The sequence below is a fragment of the Aquarana catesbeiana genome, linkage group LG05, assembly GCF_042186555.1.
Source record: "Aquarana catesbeiana isolate 2022-GZ linkage group LG05, ASM4218655v1, whole genome shotgun sequence".
In the NCBI taxonomy this organism is placed as follows: Eukaryota; Metazoa; Chordata; class Amphibia; order Anura; family Ranidae; genus Aquarana; species Aquarana catesbeiana.
The window spans coordinates 652662858-652678961 of NC_133328.1; the positions used below are offsets into that span (position 1 = coordinate 652662858).

At 45.6% G+C, this 16104-nt stretch overlaps 1 protein-coding gene across 1 annotated transcript; it reads right to left on the reverse strand.

The window, feature by feature from the left end:
- Nucleotides 1-1092: 1092 nt before the first annotated feature.
- On the reverse strand, nucleotides 1093-14634 carry LOC141145713 (uncharacterized). The gene is made up of 5 exons (XM_073632595.1): nucleotides 14293-14634; nucleotides 4044-4136; nucleotides 3878-3948; nucleotides 3648-3702; nucleotides 1093-2448 (listed from the first exon to the last, which is right to left on the reverse strand). The coding sequence occupies exons 2-5, from the start codon at nucleotides 4098-4100 to the stop codon at nucleotides 1624-1626; spliced, it is 1008 nt and encodes a 335-aa protein (XP_073488696.1). The 5' UTR covers nucleotides 4101-4136; nucleotides 14293-14634; the 3' UTR covers nucleotides 1093-1623.
- Between the last annotated feature and the right edge of the window lie 1470 nt (nucleotides 14635-16104).

The following is a 16104-nucleotide window of genomic DNA, read 5'->3' on the forward strand; positions in this document are numbered from 1 at the left end:
TGTCTTTAGTGTGCGACTCTTCTATCACCAGGACCACCGTTGCCGCAGTGGAGCAGTTCTGGGAGCCATCTTGTTGACTATAGGTGTACGACTTTGTATTCTGTTGCTATTCCCCATGCAGATATTTCCACCCTTCCCTGCCAAGCGCCCGTGGTACTTGTACTGACTTGCCGCCCCTTGCTGAGCATAGCTCACCAATAAAACAAATTTCCAATGTCCACCTAAAAATGGTGACCCATGTTTGATAGTGACACCTGCCAGCTCTGGTTAGGAACCCCTGTAGTAGAGTGGTGTGTCGATATCAGAAGAAGTATTGAGTGCCCAGGTTCTCAACCTGACCTTGATCCTTGTGCACAGGCAGCTGGTCATCGAAGACAAGTGTCTCTAGTATACTGATAAAGCTATTTTCTGATTGATTGCTCTAGGTCATGTGTCAAGCACAAGGCCCCCCCGGGGGCCCCATCTTGCCTTGCAGGTCATTTCATGCGGCCTTAGCTACTCTCCTCCCGTAGCTGCACCCCTCCTTCCTCTCTGCCCCCACCTTGTCCCAGCACTTCGTCTCTTACCCCCGCCACCCCCCCTCCATCCCCTGTCTCAGCAGTCGGCAGCAGAGAAGAGGATAGGACTACTACAGATCTTGCACCCCCTCTTCTCTGCCTCCCCTGGTCTCAGTGTTCAGTAGACTCTCTCCAGCCCTCCTCTGGACCTTCTCCAGACCCTGCACTTTCTGCTTCCCAGCTCTGCCCCAACTTCCCGGCAGCAGCACTAGAAAAGGGGGGGGGGGACTTTTGACATCTGATGATGGGGGGTTGCTCGTGATTTTTGATGGTGGGGGGTTGCTCGTGATTTTTGATGGTGGGGGGGTTGCCCTTGACATCTGATGTAAGGGGTGGGGTGCTATGAACATCTACTCTTACAGATACAACTGGCTACTGTGAGGGCAACCATAACGTTGATGTGGCCCACAATGAAATAAAGTTTGACACCCCCGCTCTAGGTTAATGCAGATAAAGTTGCTGTTTGTGGGTAAACCACATGAGCTAACACTTTAAATTCCCACCTAATAAACACCGGATTCACCCAGACAGGACAGAGCTTGTACAGTTTTATCAGTTAAACAAGAAGAAGTCATTTAGTGAGCAAACAGCAAGCAGAGCTAAAACAAGGAGTCTGCTATAACATACAGCAGAGGGCCTCCACAAGGGGGAGCTGTAGAGTAAGGTGGCCAATGTCGGGATGATGGAGGGAAATGACCGGAATGTATTGTTAGTTATTTTAGAATTAGATGATTTGGCTGAGGATGTAGAGGAAGCGGTGGGCAGTTGATAATGGGGAGAGGGGGGAGGGGAGTGGAAATGGGACATGTGCTAGGAGATGATCATTGAGCGTCTGTCATAAAACAAGAAATTGGTGTCCTCCATGGAGATGTGCGAAGTTGAATGGCACAGTCCTGGCTGCTTCTCCCACAAGTCACAGGCCTTAGGTCATCGTGGAGACCAAATTATCACCTTCCAATCTGAGATCAGATCGCCAGTCTCTTGGGCCCCGTACTGAGCTCCAATTCACCAGTCTCTCGGGACCTGTACTGAGCTCCAGTCTCTCGGGTCCCGTATTGAGCTCCAGTTATGGATAATCTCCATCTTTACGGTTGCGGACATAAAACATGTTCCTTATCCCCTGGTTAATGGCGGTGCGACCTTTGGCCAGGGCCTCGTCTGCTATATCTCTAGGGAAGTAGTCATGAAATGCGTGTTGAATGGCATGGACTCGCCGGGGGCTGAGGGGCATCTTTTGGTCTGTCCCGTTAAAGTTGTGTCCATAAAGTTCCTCCTCTGTAAAGAGCAGCTTTGCCAGCTGCCAGCCAAATGGCCCTGGATTGTTGATGTCCACTTGTCTTCGTATGGACATGGCAAGATCCTCATCCACCCGAAGCTCCATAGCGTGAGCCGGCACATTGGGGGAGCTGATAATGGCGACCGGGCCCTGCCATTCGCAGTGGAAACGTTGTTTTCTTCTACGCTTGACCACAGGGAATGATGGAGATGATGTGGAGGCGTAGTGGAAGGGAAGGTTGGGGTACAGATGAGAAACAATTGGTTGATCATCATCGTCATCTTCTATCTCTAGTTTGAGTGTTCTCATGTGGTCGTCATTGGAGATCACATCCTCTCCTCCCAGCTCATCAGGGGGCTCATCAGTGAAGGACATAGACTTAGGGCTGCACTCCTCAGGTTTGCTGCAGCTGTTCAGGAACTCCACAATCTCCTCTATGGTGTTAAAGCAATAAATTGGGGTGGTTTGGGTGGCCACCTCGTTCTTCTGAAATCTGTTGCAGACTTCATCTTCCTGGAGGAGCTCGTTCTTCATCGAGAGATGAGTCATGAGTGGGCCATCCTGCACTGAGAGATTGTCCTCTCCATAGCCAAGGATCTTTATCTCCTGGACTTCCTGCAAAAGTAGAAGAACATTGTTCACTTCCACTCTATATTATAGATGTTTATATGTCATCACCTTCTTTATCACTCCGAAAACAAATGTTTACCCCGCATTCATAATTAGAGGTTGGAGCCTTATAAGTAGTCCCTTCTGGTTAACTGCATATCCAGTTTAAACATTTTGTATGTGCCATAAACCATCAATGGTTCTATATTTAGGATGTATCCAGTCTATGAACCAGAGGCTATGGATGGACAGTTGGATAAATGGTTCTATATTTAGGATGTATCTGGTCTATAAACCAGAGGCTCTGGATGGACAGTTGGATAAATGGTTCTATATTTAGGATGTATCCAGTCTATGAACCAGAGGCTATGGATGGACAGTTGGATAAATGGTTCTATATTTAGGATGTATCCGATCTATAAACCAGAGGCTCTGGATGGACAGTTGGATAAATGGTTCTATATTTAGGATGTATCCGGTCTATAAACCAGAGGCTCTGATTGGACAGTCGGATAAATGGTTCTATATTTAGGATATATCTGGTCTATAAACCAGAGGCTCTGAATGAACAGTTGGATAAATGGTTCCATGTTCAGGATATATCTGGTCTATAAACCAGAGGCTCTGAATGAACAGTTGGATAAATGGTTCTATATTTAGGATGTATCCGGTCTATAAACCAGAGGCTCTGAATGGACAGTTGGATAAATGGTTCTATATTTAGGATATATTTGGTCTATAAACCAGAGGCTCTGGATGGACAGTTGGATAAATGGTTCTATATTTAGGATGTATCCGATCTATAAACCAGAGGCTCTGGATGGACAGTTGGATAAATGGTTCTATATTTAGGATGTATCCGGTCTATAAACCAGAGGCTCTGATTGGACAGTCGGATAAATGGTTCTATATTTAGGATATATCTGGTCTATAAACCAGAGGCTCTGAATGAACAGTTGGATAAATGGTTCCATGTTCAGGATATATCTGGTCTATAAACCAGAGGCTCTGAATGGACAGTTGGATAAATGGTTCTATATTTAGGATGTATCTGGTCTATAAACCAGAGGCTCTGGATGGACAGTTAGATAGTTAGATAGACAGACCTATATTTAGGATATGTCCGGACTATAGCATTTCACTTTGAGATGAGTGGTTGTTAAATCTAGATTATTCCAGAAGTTTAATACAGAAGGTTGGATTACCTGGCTCTTGGAGAGGAGCTTTCTTCGGATCAGAGCCAGCGGTTCTCTTTGTTTGCTGAAAAACAGAGGAGAATATCATACAAATGGTTGAGGTTGGTGATAACATGGCAGCCATTATCTCCACACATTGGCACATCTTTCTTTTTCATCTATTGTGGTTCCCTGTCTGGATTTATGGATCCAGTTGTCATGTGACGTTCAGCTTTGTGTGGTGGAACTGGCAGACTCACCTCTTCTTGGTCAGGGGCACTTTGGGGATGGTTACTCGGACTATGGAGGGCGGGGAAGACTCTTCACAGTCCTGCAAGGAAATGGAGGAAATTGTGTAAGATTAACTGCTCTGCGAATGAACCCCGGAAGGGGTGTCTGCCAAGAAAAGCCCCAGGGGACCATCACCTGTAGGACCATCCTGACGCTGCTGGTTTTCCGCGGGGGTCTTCCCTTCCCTGACATCTCTCACCCACCTTCTGGATCCCTGCTGGGCTGACACTGTGGGGAGAGAAGAGTTAGTGATGACAATGATGGGAGCATTGGAATGGCATTGGAATGTGTGGAGTTGATGTCCACCAAGCAGAGCTCATCCCTTCACATTTGTTCTTGTTCTATTCTATTTTTTTTAATAGAAACCCCTATGGAGGAGGACCTCTCTGTCCACACAGACGAGGTGGATGGAGGAATCTGCCATGCCGGGACATTGTATTCTGACAGCGGAACCCAGATGAGCCCTTCAACAGAAGTTGATTGCATCTTGTTGAGTGGGGAAACTCGCACTCTGATTAAAGTTTGGCCTGTCTCTGCCCGAACACCTAAATTTCAATCAGTTTAAAGTGGGCCTCCGGCTGACTCCCCTTTTTTTTGGTCCTGCTTACCTGTAGGTGGTATCTGCATATTTCAGGTGCTCACCCATCCAGTAGATCCAGCGTTATCCCGCTGAGATCCTCTCATGCCCTTTCACCGCTTTGTTCTGCGCCGCAACGTTCTCTCTGACGTCATCAAGAGGCTCGCCAGCTCTTCCAGGTTCAACGGGCCGGCCTCTCTGCCCAATCCTCCTTCCCTTGAATGAAAGGCTATGCCACCTGGGATAAGTGACTGGCCTATTCCAGGAGGCACAGCCAGCAGTGTGCGCGTCATTCACCTAAGGCGAATGAGGTGCATGGGGAGGCAGGGCCAGACATTAAAAAACAAAAACAAAAAGTGCAATAAAAAATACTTCTGCAGGATGGGAGAAGGGGCGGAATAGAAGGGATGTGTGGAAGGTTTGTCAAGGTTGAAGGTCCACTTTAAGTTTAAGAGTAGTCAGCACTCATATACAAAAAATGCCCATGGAACCTTTGGAGAGCTACGTCAAAAAAAGAGAAAAAAAAAAACAAATACAATATTGAAAAGTCAAAATATTTATTTACATTCATTAATAAAAACAACTTCAAATTGCGAAAAGTTTACAGAAGGCCTGGAGACAGTAAGGACGTTTTAGAGAAGGCCTGGAGAAGGTAGAGGAGATGTGGAGCAGGTAGATAAGGCCTTGAGAAAGCCTAGAGAAGGCATGGAGAAGGTAGAGAAGGCCTAGAGAGGGTAGAGAACGTCTGAGGGAGGTAGAGAATGCCTGGAAAAGGTAGGGAGGGTCTGGAGGAGGTAGAGCAGGTCTGGAGAAGGTAGAGAGAGCCTGGAAAAAGCAGAGAAGATCAGGAGAAGGTAGAGAAGGCCTGGAGGAGGTAGGTAAGGTCTGGAGAAGGTAGAGATGGAATATGCATGTGATATGCAATGAGAAAACACTTCCCGATAGATAAAAAGTTTTATTCATCAGTTAAATGGTCATACTTACACATCAGCCAAATAACATAAATTAACAGCAGAAACCATCTTTGGCCAAACATAGAGTGCAATGGGAAGGCAATGTTTCTTATTTGGAGACCGCCCACCCTTCCACACAGCTCCTGACCAAGACTGACCTCACTGGGCCTTCCCATTGCACTCTACTCAGCTCTGTGATAGAGAAAGGGAACATGGAATCCTATGCCCCTCCCCAATTTCTTAAACAGACAATTGCCCTGGGTTCTAGTTGTAATAATGTTCTGAACTCATTGGGGTACTATTTTAAGGAAGGTACAAAGACTCTTCGTGCCTGGAGAAGGTGAAGAAGGTAAAGAAAGACTGGACAAAGTAGAGATGATCTGGAAAAGGTAGATAAGGTCTGGAAAGGTAGAGAAGGCCTGGAGAAAGTAGAGAAGATCTGGAGAAGGTGAAGAAGGTAGCAAAGGCCTGGATTAAGTAGAGAAGGCCTGGAGTAGATAGAGAAGGTTTGGAGAGGGTAGAGATGTGATATGTATGTGATATGCGATGAGAAAACCCTTCCTGAGTGATAAAAAGTTTTATTCATCAGTTAAATGGTCATACTTACACATTAGCCATTTCGAATAAATTAACAGCAGAAACCATCTCTGGCCAAACGTAGAGCGCAATGGGAAGGCAATTTTCCCTATTTGGTGCTTCCCGCCTCTCCACAGCTTGCAGCCAAGACTGACCTGAGGGCACCTTCCCATTGCACTCTATGTTTGGCCAGAGGTGGTTTCTGCTGTTAATTTATGTTGATTGGCTGATGTGTAAGTATGACCATTTAACTGATTAATAAAATATTTTTATCTATCAGGATGTGTTTTCTCATGTACAGATTTCGTGATTGATGTCCGTGGGCGATCGGTTGTGGAGTGGATCAAAGTAGTGAGTGTAGGCTGATATCAGGTGGTAGTGGCTGAGGTTGTAATTGGGAGGTCCTGAATCCAATTCTTTATTACCCAAGCTGGACTCATATGTTGCATATTTGCCCAAAATCCATTACTCTGCTCAGCTCTGTGATAGAGCAAGGGATAGTGGAGAAGGAAGAGAAGGTCTGGGGAAGGCAGAGAGGACTGGAGAAGGTAGAGAGGTCTGGAGGGAGGTAGAGAAAGCCTGGAGAAGGAAGAGAAGGCCTGAAGAAAGTGGAGAAGGTCTGGAGGAGGAAGAGAAGGCCTGGATATAGCGGAGAAGGTTTGGAGAAGGTAGAGACGGTATAGAAGGTTTGGAGATGGTAGAGAAGGTTTGGAGAAGGCACAGATGCGATATGTATGTGATATGCGATGAGAAAACACTTCCAGATAGATAAAAAGTGTTATTCATCAGTTATATGGTCATACTTACACATCAGTTAATAAACATAAAATAACAGCAGTAACCATCTCTGACCAAATGTAGAGTGCAATGGGAAGGCAGTATTCCCTGTTTGTTGGCTTCCAGCCCTTCCACAGCTCCCTGCCAAGACTGACCTGATGGCGCCTTCCCATTGCACTCTACTTAGCTCTGTGATAGAGCAAGGGAACATGGAATCCTGTGCCCCAACCCACCTCCCCTCCCCAATTTCTTGTGTTTGAACAGACAATTGCCTTGGATTCTAGTTTGTTTTTGTCCCCATAATGATGTTCTGAACTCCTTGGGTGCGTTTTTAAGAAAGGTACCTGGATGCTTCACGCCTGGAGAAGATGAAGGTAGAGAAAGTCTGGAGGAGGTAGAGAAGGTCTGGAGGAGGTAGAGAAGGTCTGGAGGAGGAAGAGAAGGTCTGGAGGAGGAAGAGAAGGTCTGGAGGAGGAAGAGAAGGTCTGGAGAAGGTAGAGAATGTTCTGACACCCTGAACGCGGGTGGAGAGGTAGTTATTTCTCAACCAAGCTCCACAGGTTGCTAGGAGTAGATAATGTACTACTGACACTAAAGATCTTTTTAGTCATCTCAAAGCAGTGCATTCTTCCCATTGACCTCCAATGTAAAGAACATTCTTCTCACTGATCACCAACGTAAGGAACATTCTTCTCACAGATCACCAATGTAAGGAACATTCTTCTCACTGACCACCAATGTAAGGGACATTCTTCTCACTGATCACCAATGTAAGGAGCATTCTTCTCACTGATCACCAATGTAAGGGACATTCTTCTCACTGATCACCAATGTAAGGAACATTCTTCTCACTGATCACCAATGTAAGGGACATTCTTCTCACTGATCACCAATGTAAGGAACATTCTTCTCACTGATCACCAATGTAAGGAACATTCTTCTCACTGATCACCAATGTAAGGAACATTCTTCTCACTGATCACCAATGTAAGGAACATTCTTCTCACTGATCACCAATGTAAGGAACATTCTTCTCACTGATCACCAATGTAATGAGCATTCTTCTCACTGACCACCAATGTAAGGAACATTCTTCTCACTGATCCCCAATGTAAGGAACATTCTTCTTACTGATCACCAATGTAAGGAACATTCTTCTCACTGATCACCAATGTAAGGAACATTCTTCTCACTGATCACCAATGTAAGGAGCATTCTTCTCACTGATCACCAATGTAAGGAACATTCTTCTCACTGATCAATGTAAGGAACATTCTTCTCACTGATCACCAATGTAAGGAACATTCTTCCCACTAATCACCAATGTAAGGAACATTCTTCCCACTGATCACCAATGTAAGGAACATTCTTCTCACTGATCACCAATGTAAGGGACATTCTTCTCACTGATCACCAATGTAAGGAACATTCTTCTCACTGATCACCAATGTAAGGAACATTCTTCTCACTGATCCCCAATGTAAAGAACATTCTTCCCTCCGATCACCAATGTAAAGAACATTCTTCTCACTGATCACCAATGTAAGGAACATTCTTCTCACTGATCACCAATGTAAGGGACATTCTTCTCACTGATCACCAATGTAAGGAACATTCTTCCCTCCGATCACCAATGTAAGGAACATTCTTCTCACTGATCACCAATGTAAGGAACATTCTTCTCACTGATCACCAATGTAAGGAACATTCTTCTCACTGATCACCAATGTAAGGAACATTCTTCTCACTGATCACCAATGTAAGGAACATTCTTCTTACTGATCACCAATGTAAGGAACATTCTTCTCACTGATCACCAATGTAAGGAACATTCTTCCCACTGATCACCAATGTAAGGAGCATTCTTCTCACTGATCACCAATGTAAGGAGCATTCTTCCCACCGATCACCAATGTAAGGAACATTCTTCTCACTGATCACCAATCTAAGGAACATTCTTCCCACCGATCACCAATGTAAGGAACATTCTTCTCACTGATCACCAATGTAAGGAACATTCTTCTCACTGATCACCAATGTAAGGAACATTCTTCTTACTGATCACCAATGTAAGGAACATTCTTCTCACTGATCACCAATGTAAGGAACATTCTTCCCACTGATCACCAATGTAAGGAGCATTCTTCTCACTGATCACCAATGTAAGGAACATTCTTCTCACCGATCACCAATGTAAGGAGCATTCTTCTCACCGATCACCAATGTAAGGAACATTCTTCCCACCGATCACCAATGTAAGGAACATTCTTCCCACCGATCACCAATGTAAGGAACATTCTTCTCACTGATCACCAATCTAAGGAACATTCTTCCCACTGATCCCCAATGTAAGGAACATTCTTCTCACTGATCACCAATGTAAGGAACATTCTTCTCACTGATCACCAATGTAAGGAACATTCTTCCCACTGACCACCAATGTAGGGAACATTCTTCTCATTGATCACCAATGTAAGGAACATTCTTCTCACTGATCACCAATGTAAGGAACATTCTTCCCACTGATCCCCAATGTAAGGAACATTCTTCTCACTGATCACCAATGTAAGGAACATTCTTCTCACTGATCACCAATGTAAGAAACATTCTTCTCACTGATCACCAATGTAAGGAACATTCTTCTCACTGATCACCAATGTAAGAAACATTCTTCTCACTGATCACCAATGTAAGGAACATTCTTCTCACTGATCACCAATGTAAGGAACATTCTTCTCACTGATCACCAATGTAAGGAACATTCTTCCCACTGATCACCAATGTAAGGAACATTCTTCTCACTGATCACCAATGTAAGGAACATTCTTCTCACTGATCACCAATGTAAGGAACATTCTTCTCACTGATCACCAATGTAAGGAACATTCTTCTCACTGATCACCAATGTAAGGAACATTCTTCTCACTGATCACCAATGTAAGGAACATTCTTCTCACTGATCACCAATGTAAGGAACATTATTCCCATTGACCACCAATGTAGGGAACATTCTTCTCACTGATCACCAATGTAAGGAACATTCTTCTCACTGATCACCAATGTAAGGAACATTCTTCTCACTGATCACCAATGTAAGGAACATTCTTCTCACTGATCACCAATGTAAGGGACATTCTTCTCACTGATCACCAATGTAAGGAACATTCTTCTCACTGATCACCAATGTAAGGGACATTCTTCTCACTGATCACCAATGTAAGGAACATTCTTCTCACTGATCACCAATGTAAGGAACATTCTTCTCACTGATCACCAATGTAAGGAACATTCTTCTCACTGATCACCAATGTAAGGGACATTCTTCTCACTGATCACCAATGTAAGGGACATTCTTCTCACTGATCACCAATGTAAGGAACATTCTTCTCACTGATCACCAATGTAAGGAACATTCTTCCCTCCGATCACCAATGTAAGGAACATTCTTCTCACTGATCACCAATGTAAAGAACATTCTTCTCACTGATCACCAATGTAAGGAACATTCTTCTCACTGATCACCAATGTAAGGAACATTCTTCTCACTGATCACCAATGTAAGGAACATTCTTCTCACTGATCACCAATGTAAGGAACATTCTTCTTACTGATCACCAATGTAAGGAACATTCTTCTCACTGATCACCAATGTAAGGAACATTCTTCCCACTGATCACCAATGTAAGGAGCATTCTTCTCACTGATCACCAATGTAAGGAACATTCTTCTCACCGATCACCAATGTAAGGAGCATTCTTCTCACCGATCACCAATGTAAGGAACATTCTTCCCACCGATCACCAATCTAAGGAACATTCTTCCCACTGATCCCCAATGTAAGGAACATTCTTCTCACTGATCACCAATCTAAGGAACATTCTTCTCACTGATCACCAATGTAAGGAACATTCTTCCCACTGATCACCAATGTAAGGAACATTCTTCCCACTGATCACCAATGTAGGGAACATTCTTCTCATTGATCACCAATGTAAGGAACATTCTTCTCACTGATCACCAATGTAAGGAACATTCTTCTCACTGATCACCAATGTAAGGAACATTCTTCCCACTGATCACCAATGTAGGGAACATTCTTCTCATTGATCACCAATGTAAGGAACATTCTTCTCACTGATCACCAATGTAAGGGACATTCTTCTCACTGATCACCAATGTAAGGAACATTCTTCTCACTGATCACCAATGTAAGGAACATTCTTCTCACTGATCACCAATGTAAGAAACATTCTTCTCACTGATCACCAATGTAAGGAACATTCTTCTCACTGATCACCAATGTAAGGAACATTCTTCTCACTGATCACCAATGTAAGGAACATTCTTCTCACTGATCACCAATGTAAGGAACATTCTTCTCACTGATCACCAATGTAAGGAACATTCTTCTCACTGATCACCAATGTAAGGAACATTCTTCTCACTGATCACCAATGTAAGGAACATTCTTCCCTCCGATCACCAATGTAAGGGACATTCTTCTCACTGATCACCAATGTAAGGAACATTCTTCCCTCCGATCACCAATGTAAGGAACATTCTTCTCACAGATCACCAATGTAAGGGACATTCTTCTCACTGATCACCAATGTAAGGAACATTCTTCTCACTGATCACCAATGTAAGGAACATTCTTCTCACTGATCACCAATGTAAGGAACATTCTTCTCACTGATCACCAATGTAAGGGACATTCTTCTCACTGATCACCAATGTAAGGAACATTCTTCTCACTGATCACCAATGTAAGGAACATTCTTCTCACTGATCACCAATGTAAGGAACATTCTTCTCACTGATCACCAATGTAAGGAACATTCTTCTCACTGATCACCAATGTAAGGAACATTCTTCTCACTGATCACCAATGTAAGGAACATTCTTCTCACTGATCACCAATGTAAGGAACATTCTTCTCACTGATCACCAATGTAAGGAACATTCTTCTCACTGATCACCAATGTAAGGAACATTCTTCTCACTGATCACCAATGTAAGGGACATTCTTCTCACTGATCACCAATGTAAGGAACATTCTTCTCACTGATCACCAATGTAAGGAACATTCTTCTCACTGATCACCAATGTAAGGAACATTCTTCTCACTGATCACCAATGTAAGGGACATTCTTCTCACTGATCACCAATGTAAGGAACATTCTTCCCTCCGATCACCAATGTAAGGAACATTCTTCTCACTGATCACCAATGTAAGGAACATTCTTCTCACTGATCACCAATGTAAGGAACATTCTTCTCACTGATCACCAATGTAAGGAACATTCTTCTCACTGATCACCAATGTAAGGAACATTCTTCCCACTGATCACCAATGTAAGGAACATTCTTCTCACTGATCACCAATGTAAGGAACATTCTTCTCACTGATCACCAATGTAAGGAACATTCTTCTCACTGATCACCAATGTAAGGAACATTCTTCCCACTGATCACCAATGTAAGGAACATTCTTCTCACTGATCACCAATGTAAGGAACATTCTTCTCACTGATCACCAATGTAAGGAACATTCTTCTTACTGATCACCAATATAAGGAACATTCTTCTCACTGATCACCAATATAAGGAACATTCTTCCCACTGATCACCAATGTAAGGAACATTCTTCTCACTGATCACCAATGTAAGGAACATTCTTCTCACTGATCACCAATGTAAGGAACATTCTTCTCACTGATCACCAATGTAAGGAACATTCTTCTCACTGATCACCAATGTAAGGAACATTCTTCTCACTGATCACCAATGTAAGGAACATTCTTCTCACTGATCACCAATGTAAGGAACATTCTTCTCACTGATCACCAATGTAAGGAACATTCTTCTCACTGATCACCAATGTAAGGAACATTCTTCTCACTGACCACCAATGTAAGGAACATTCTTCTCACTGATCACCAATGTAAGGAACATTCTTCTCACTGATCACCAATGTAAGGAACATTCTTCTCACTGATCACCAATGTAAGGAACATTCTTCTCACTGATCACCAATGTAAGGAACCTTCTTCTCACTGATCACCAATGTAAGGAACATTCTTCTCACTGATCACCAATGTAAGGAACATTCTTCTCACTGATCACCAATGTAAGGAGCATTCTTCCCACTGATCACCAATGTAAGGAACATTCTTCTCACTGATCACCAATGTAAGGAACATTCTTCTCACTGATCACCAATGTAAGGAACATTCTTCTCACTGATCACCAATGTAAGGAACATTCTTCTCACTGATCACCGATGTAAGGAACATTCTTCTCACTGATCAACAATGTAAGGAACATTCTTCCCACTGATCACCAATGTAAGGAACATTCTTCCCAATGATCACCAATGTAAGGAACATTCTTCTCACTGATCACCAATGTAAGGAACATTCTTCTCACTGATCACCAATGTAAGGAACATTCTTCTCACTGATCACCGATGTAAGGAACATTCTTCTCACTGATCACCAATGTAAGGAACATTCTTCTCACTGATCACCAATGTAAGGAACATTCTTCTCACTGATCACCAATGTAAGGAACATTCTTCTCACTGATCACCAATGTAAGGAACATTCTTCTCACTGATCACCAATGTAAGGAACATTCTTCTCACTGATCACCAATGTAAGGGACATTCTTCTCACTGATCACCAATGTAAGGGACATTCTTCCCACTGATCACCAATGTAAGGAACATTCTTCTCACTGATCACCAATGTAAGGAACATTCTTCTCACTGATCACCAATGTAAGGAACATTCTTCTCACTGATCACCAATGTAAGGAACATTCTTCTCACTGATCACCAATGTAACGACATACAGCCCTCCATACATTGCATGTGACATATAACACCCCATAGGTTACATTGTGGCAGATACTACTGGGGTCTGCAGAGCGGTGACACATGGGGGTCATCTTTCAGTTTGTAGTGAAGGAGACGTAGGGAGTTCCTGCTGGAGCGGGGTCATGTGAGGACGCTGGCGCAGCAAATAACGGGAGTAAATAGAAATATACGAGGCGTATGGGGGGTCCCTCCCTCTTCACACCCCCCTTTAGATCCCCACTCAGTGCTTGAGAATACTCAGAGCTGTATACTGACACACCGAGCTATATACTGACACACCGAGCTGTATACTGACACACCGAGCTGTATACTGACACACCGAGCTGTATACTGACACACCAAACTGTATACTGATACCCCGAGCTGTATACTGACACAACGATTTATATACTGACACACCGAGCTGTATACTGACACACCAAGGTATATACTGACACAACGATCTATATACTGACACACCGAGCTGTATACTGACACACCAAGCTATATACTGACACAACGATCTATATACTGACACACCGAGCTGTATACTAACACAACGATCTATATACTGACACACCGAGCTGTATACTGATATTCTGATCGATATACTGACACACACTGACCATCACACAGGCCTACCTGAGCGTGGCCCCTCCCAGAGCGCCGGTCAGTTTTGGGGCCCCGATGGCTTGGCTCTGCAGAGTCTTAGAGTTGCAGCTGCAGCCAGGCGGAGGAGGGGGGAGAGGGCAGGATGGGGGGGATGGGAGATGAATGTGTAATCACTGCGTTGTTAACTCATTGCGAGAATCACCAGCCAGCAGCTGCCCTTCCCCCGGAGCCGGAGCTCTGCCAACCGCCCGACAAAGGGTTAACCCGGCCGGCCATTCTCCTACATAATACATGGACCTGGAGGAAACTAGGCCACCTCCAGACAGGGGCCCCCCGGGGCTCTACACCCCGTCCCCCCAATCCTGACCCTCCTACATAATACATGGACCTGGAAGAAACTAGGACACCCCCAGACAGGGGCCCCCCGGGGCTCTACACCCCGTCCCCCCAATCCTGACCCTCCTACATAATACATGGACCTGGAGGAAACTAAGCCACCTCCAGACAGGGGCCCCCCGGGGCCGTACACCCCGTCCCCCCAATCCTGACCCTCCTACATAATACATGGACCTGGAGGAAACTAGGCCACCTCCAGACAGGGGCCCCCCGGGGCTCTACACCCCGTCCCCCCAATCCTGACCCTCCTACATAATACATGGACCTGGAGGAAACTAGACCACCTCCAGACAGGGGCCCCCCGGGGCCCTACACCCCGTCCCCCCAATCCTGACCCTCCTACATAATACATGGACCTGGAGGAAACTAGACCACCCCCAGACAGGGGCCCCCCGGGGCCCTACACCCCGTCCCCCCAATCCTGACCCTCCTACATAATACATGGACCTGGAGGAAACTAGACCACTCCCAGACAGGGGCCCCCCGGGGCCCTACACCCCGTCCCCCCAATCCTGACCCTCCTACATAATACATGGACCTGGAGGAAACTAGACCACCCCCAGACAGGGCCCCCCTGGGGCCCTACACCCCGTCCCCCCAATCCTGACCCTCCTACATAATACATGGACCTGGAGGAAACTAGGCCACCCCCAGACAGGGGCCCCCCGGGGCCCTACACCCCGTCCCCCCAATCCTGACCCTCCTACATAATACATGGACCTGGAGGAAACTAGACCACCTCCAGACAGGGGCCCCCCGGGGCCCTACACCCCGTCCCCCCAATCCTGACCCTCCTACATAATACATGGACCTGGAGGAAACTAGGCCACCTCCAGACAGGAGCCCCCCGGGGCCCTACACTCCGTCCCCCCAATCCTGACCCTCCTACATAATACATGGACCTGGAGGAAACTAGACCACCTCCAGACAGGGGCCCCCCGGGGCCCTACACCCCGTCCCCCCAATCCTGACCCTCCTACATAATACATGGACCTGGAGGAAACTAGGCCACCTCCAGACAGGAGCCCCCCGGGGCCCTACACCCCGTCCCCCCAATCCTGACCCTCCTACATAATACATGGACCTGGAGGAAAATAGGCCACCTCCAGACAGGAGCCCCCCGGGGCCCTACACCCCGTCCCCCCAATCCTGACCCTCCTACATAATACATGGACCTGGAGGAAACTAGACCACCTCCAGACAGGGGCCCCCCGGGGCTCTACACCCCGTCCCCCCAATCCTGACCCTCCTACATAATACATGGACCTGGAGGAAACTAGGCCACCTCCAGACAGGAGCCCCCCGGGGCCCTACACCCCGTCCCCCCAATCCTGACCCTCCTACATAATACATGGACCTGGAAGAAACTAGACCACCTCCAGACAGGGGCCCCCCGGGGCTCTACACCCCGTCCCCCCAATCCTGACCCTCCTACATAATACATGG

Excerpts from the sequence above, each read along its gene's own strand:
- LOC141145713 (XM_073632595.1), bottom strand. The coding sequence starts at position 4,100 with ATGTCAGGGAAGGGAAGACCCCCGCGGAAAACCAGCAGCGTCAGGATG. Across the intron at positions 3,949-4,043 it reads GCGTCAGGATGGTCCTACAG|GACTGTGAAGAGTCTTCCCC; the intron begins GTGATGGTCCCC and ends ATTTCCTTGCAG. Across the intron at positions 3,703-3,877 it reads GTGCCCCTGACCAAGAAGAG|CAAACAAAGAGAACCGCTGG; the intron begins GTGAGTCTGCCA and ends TCTGTTTTTCAG.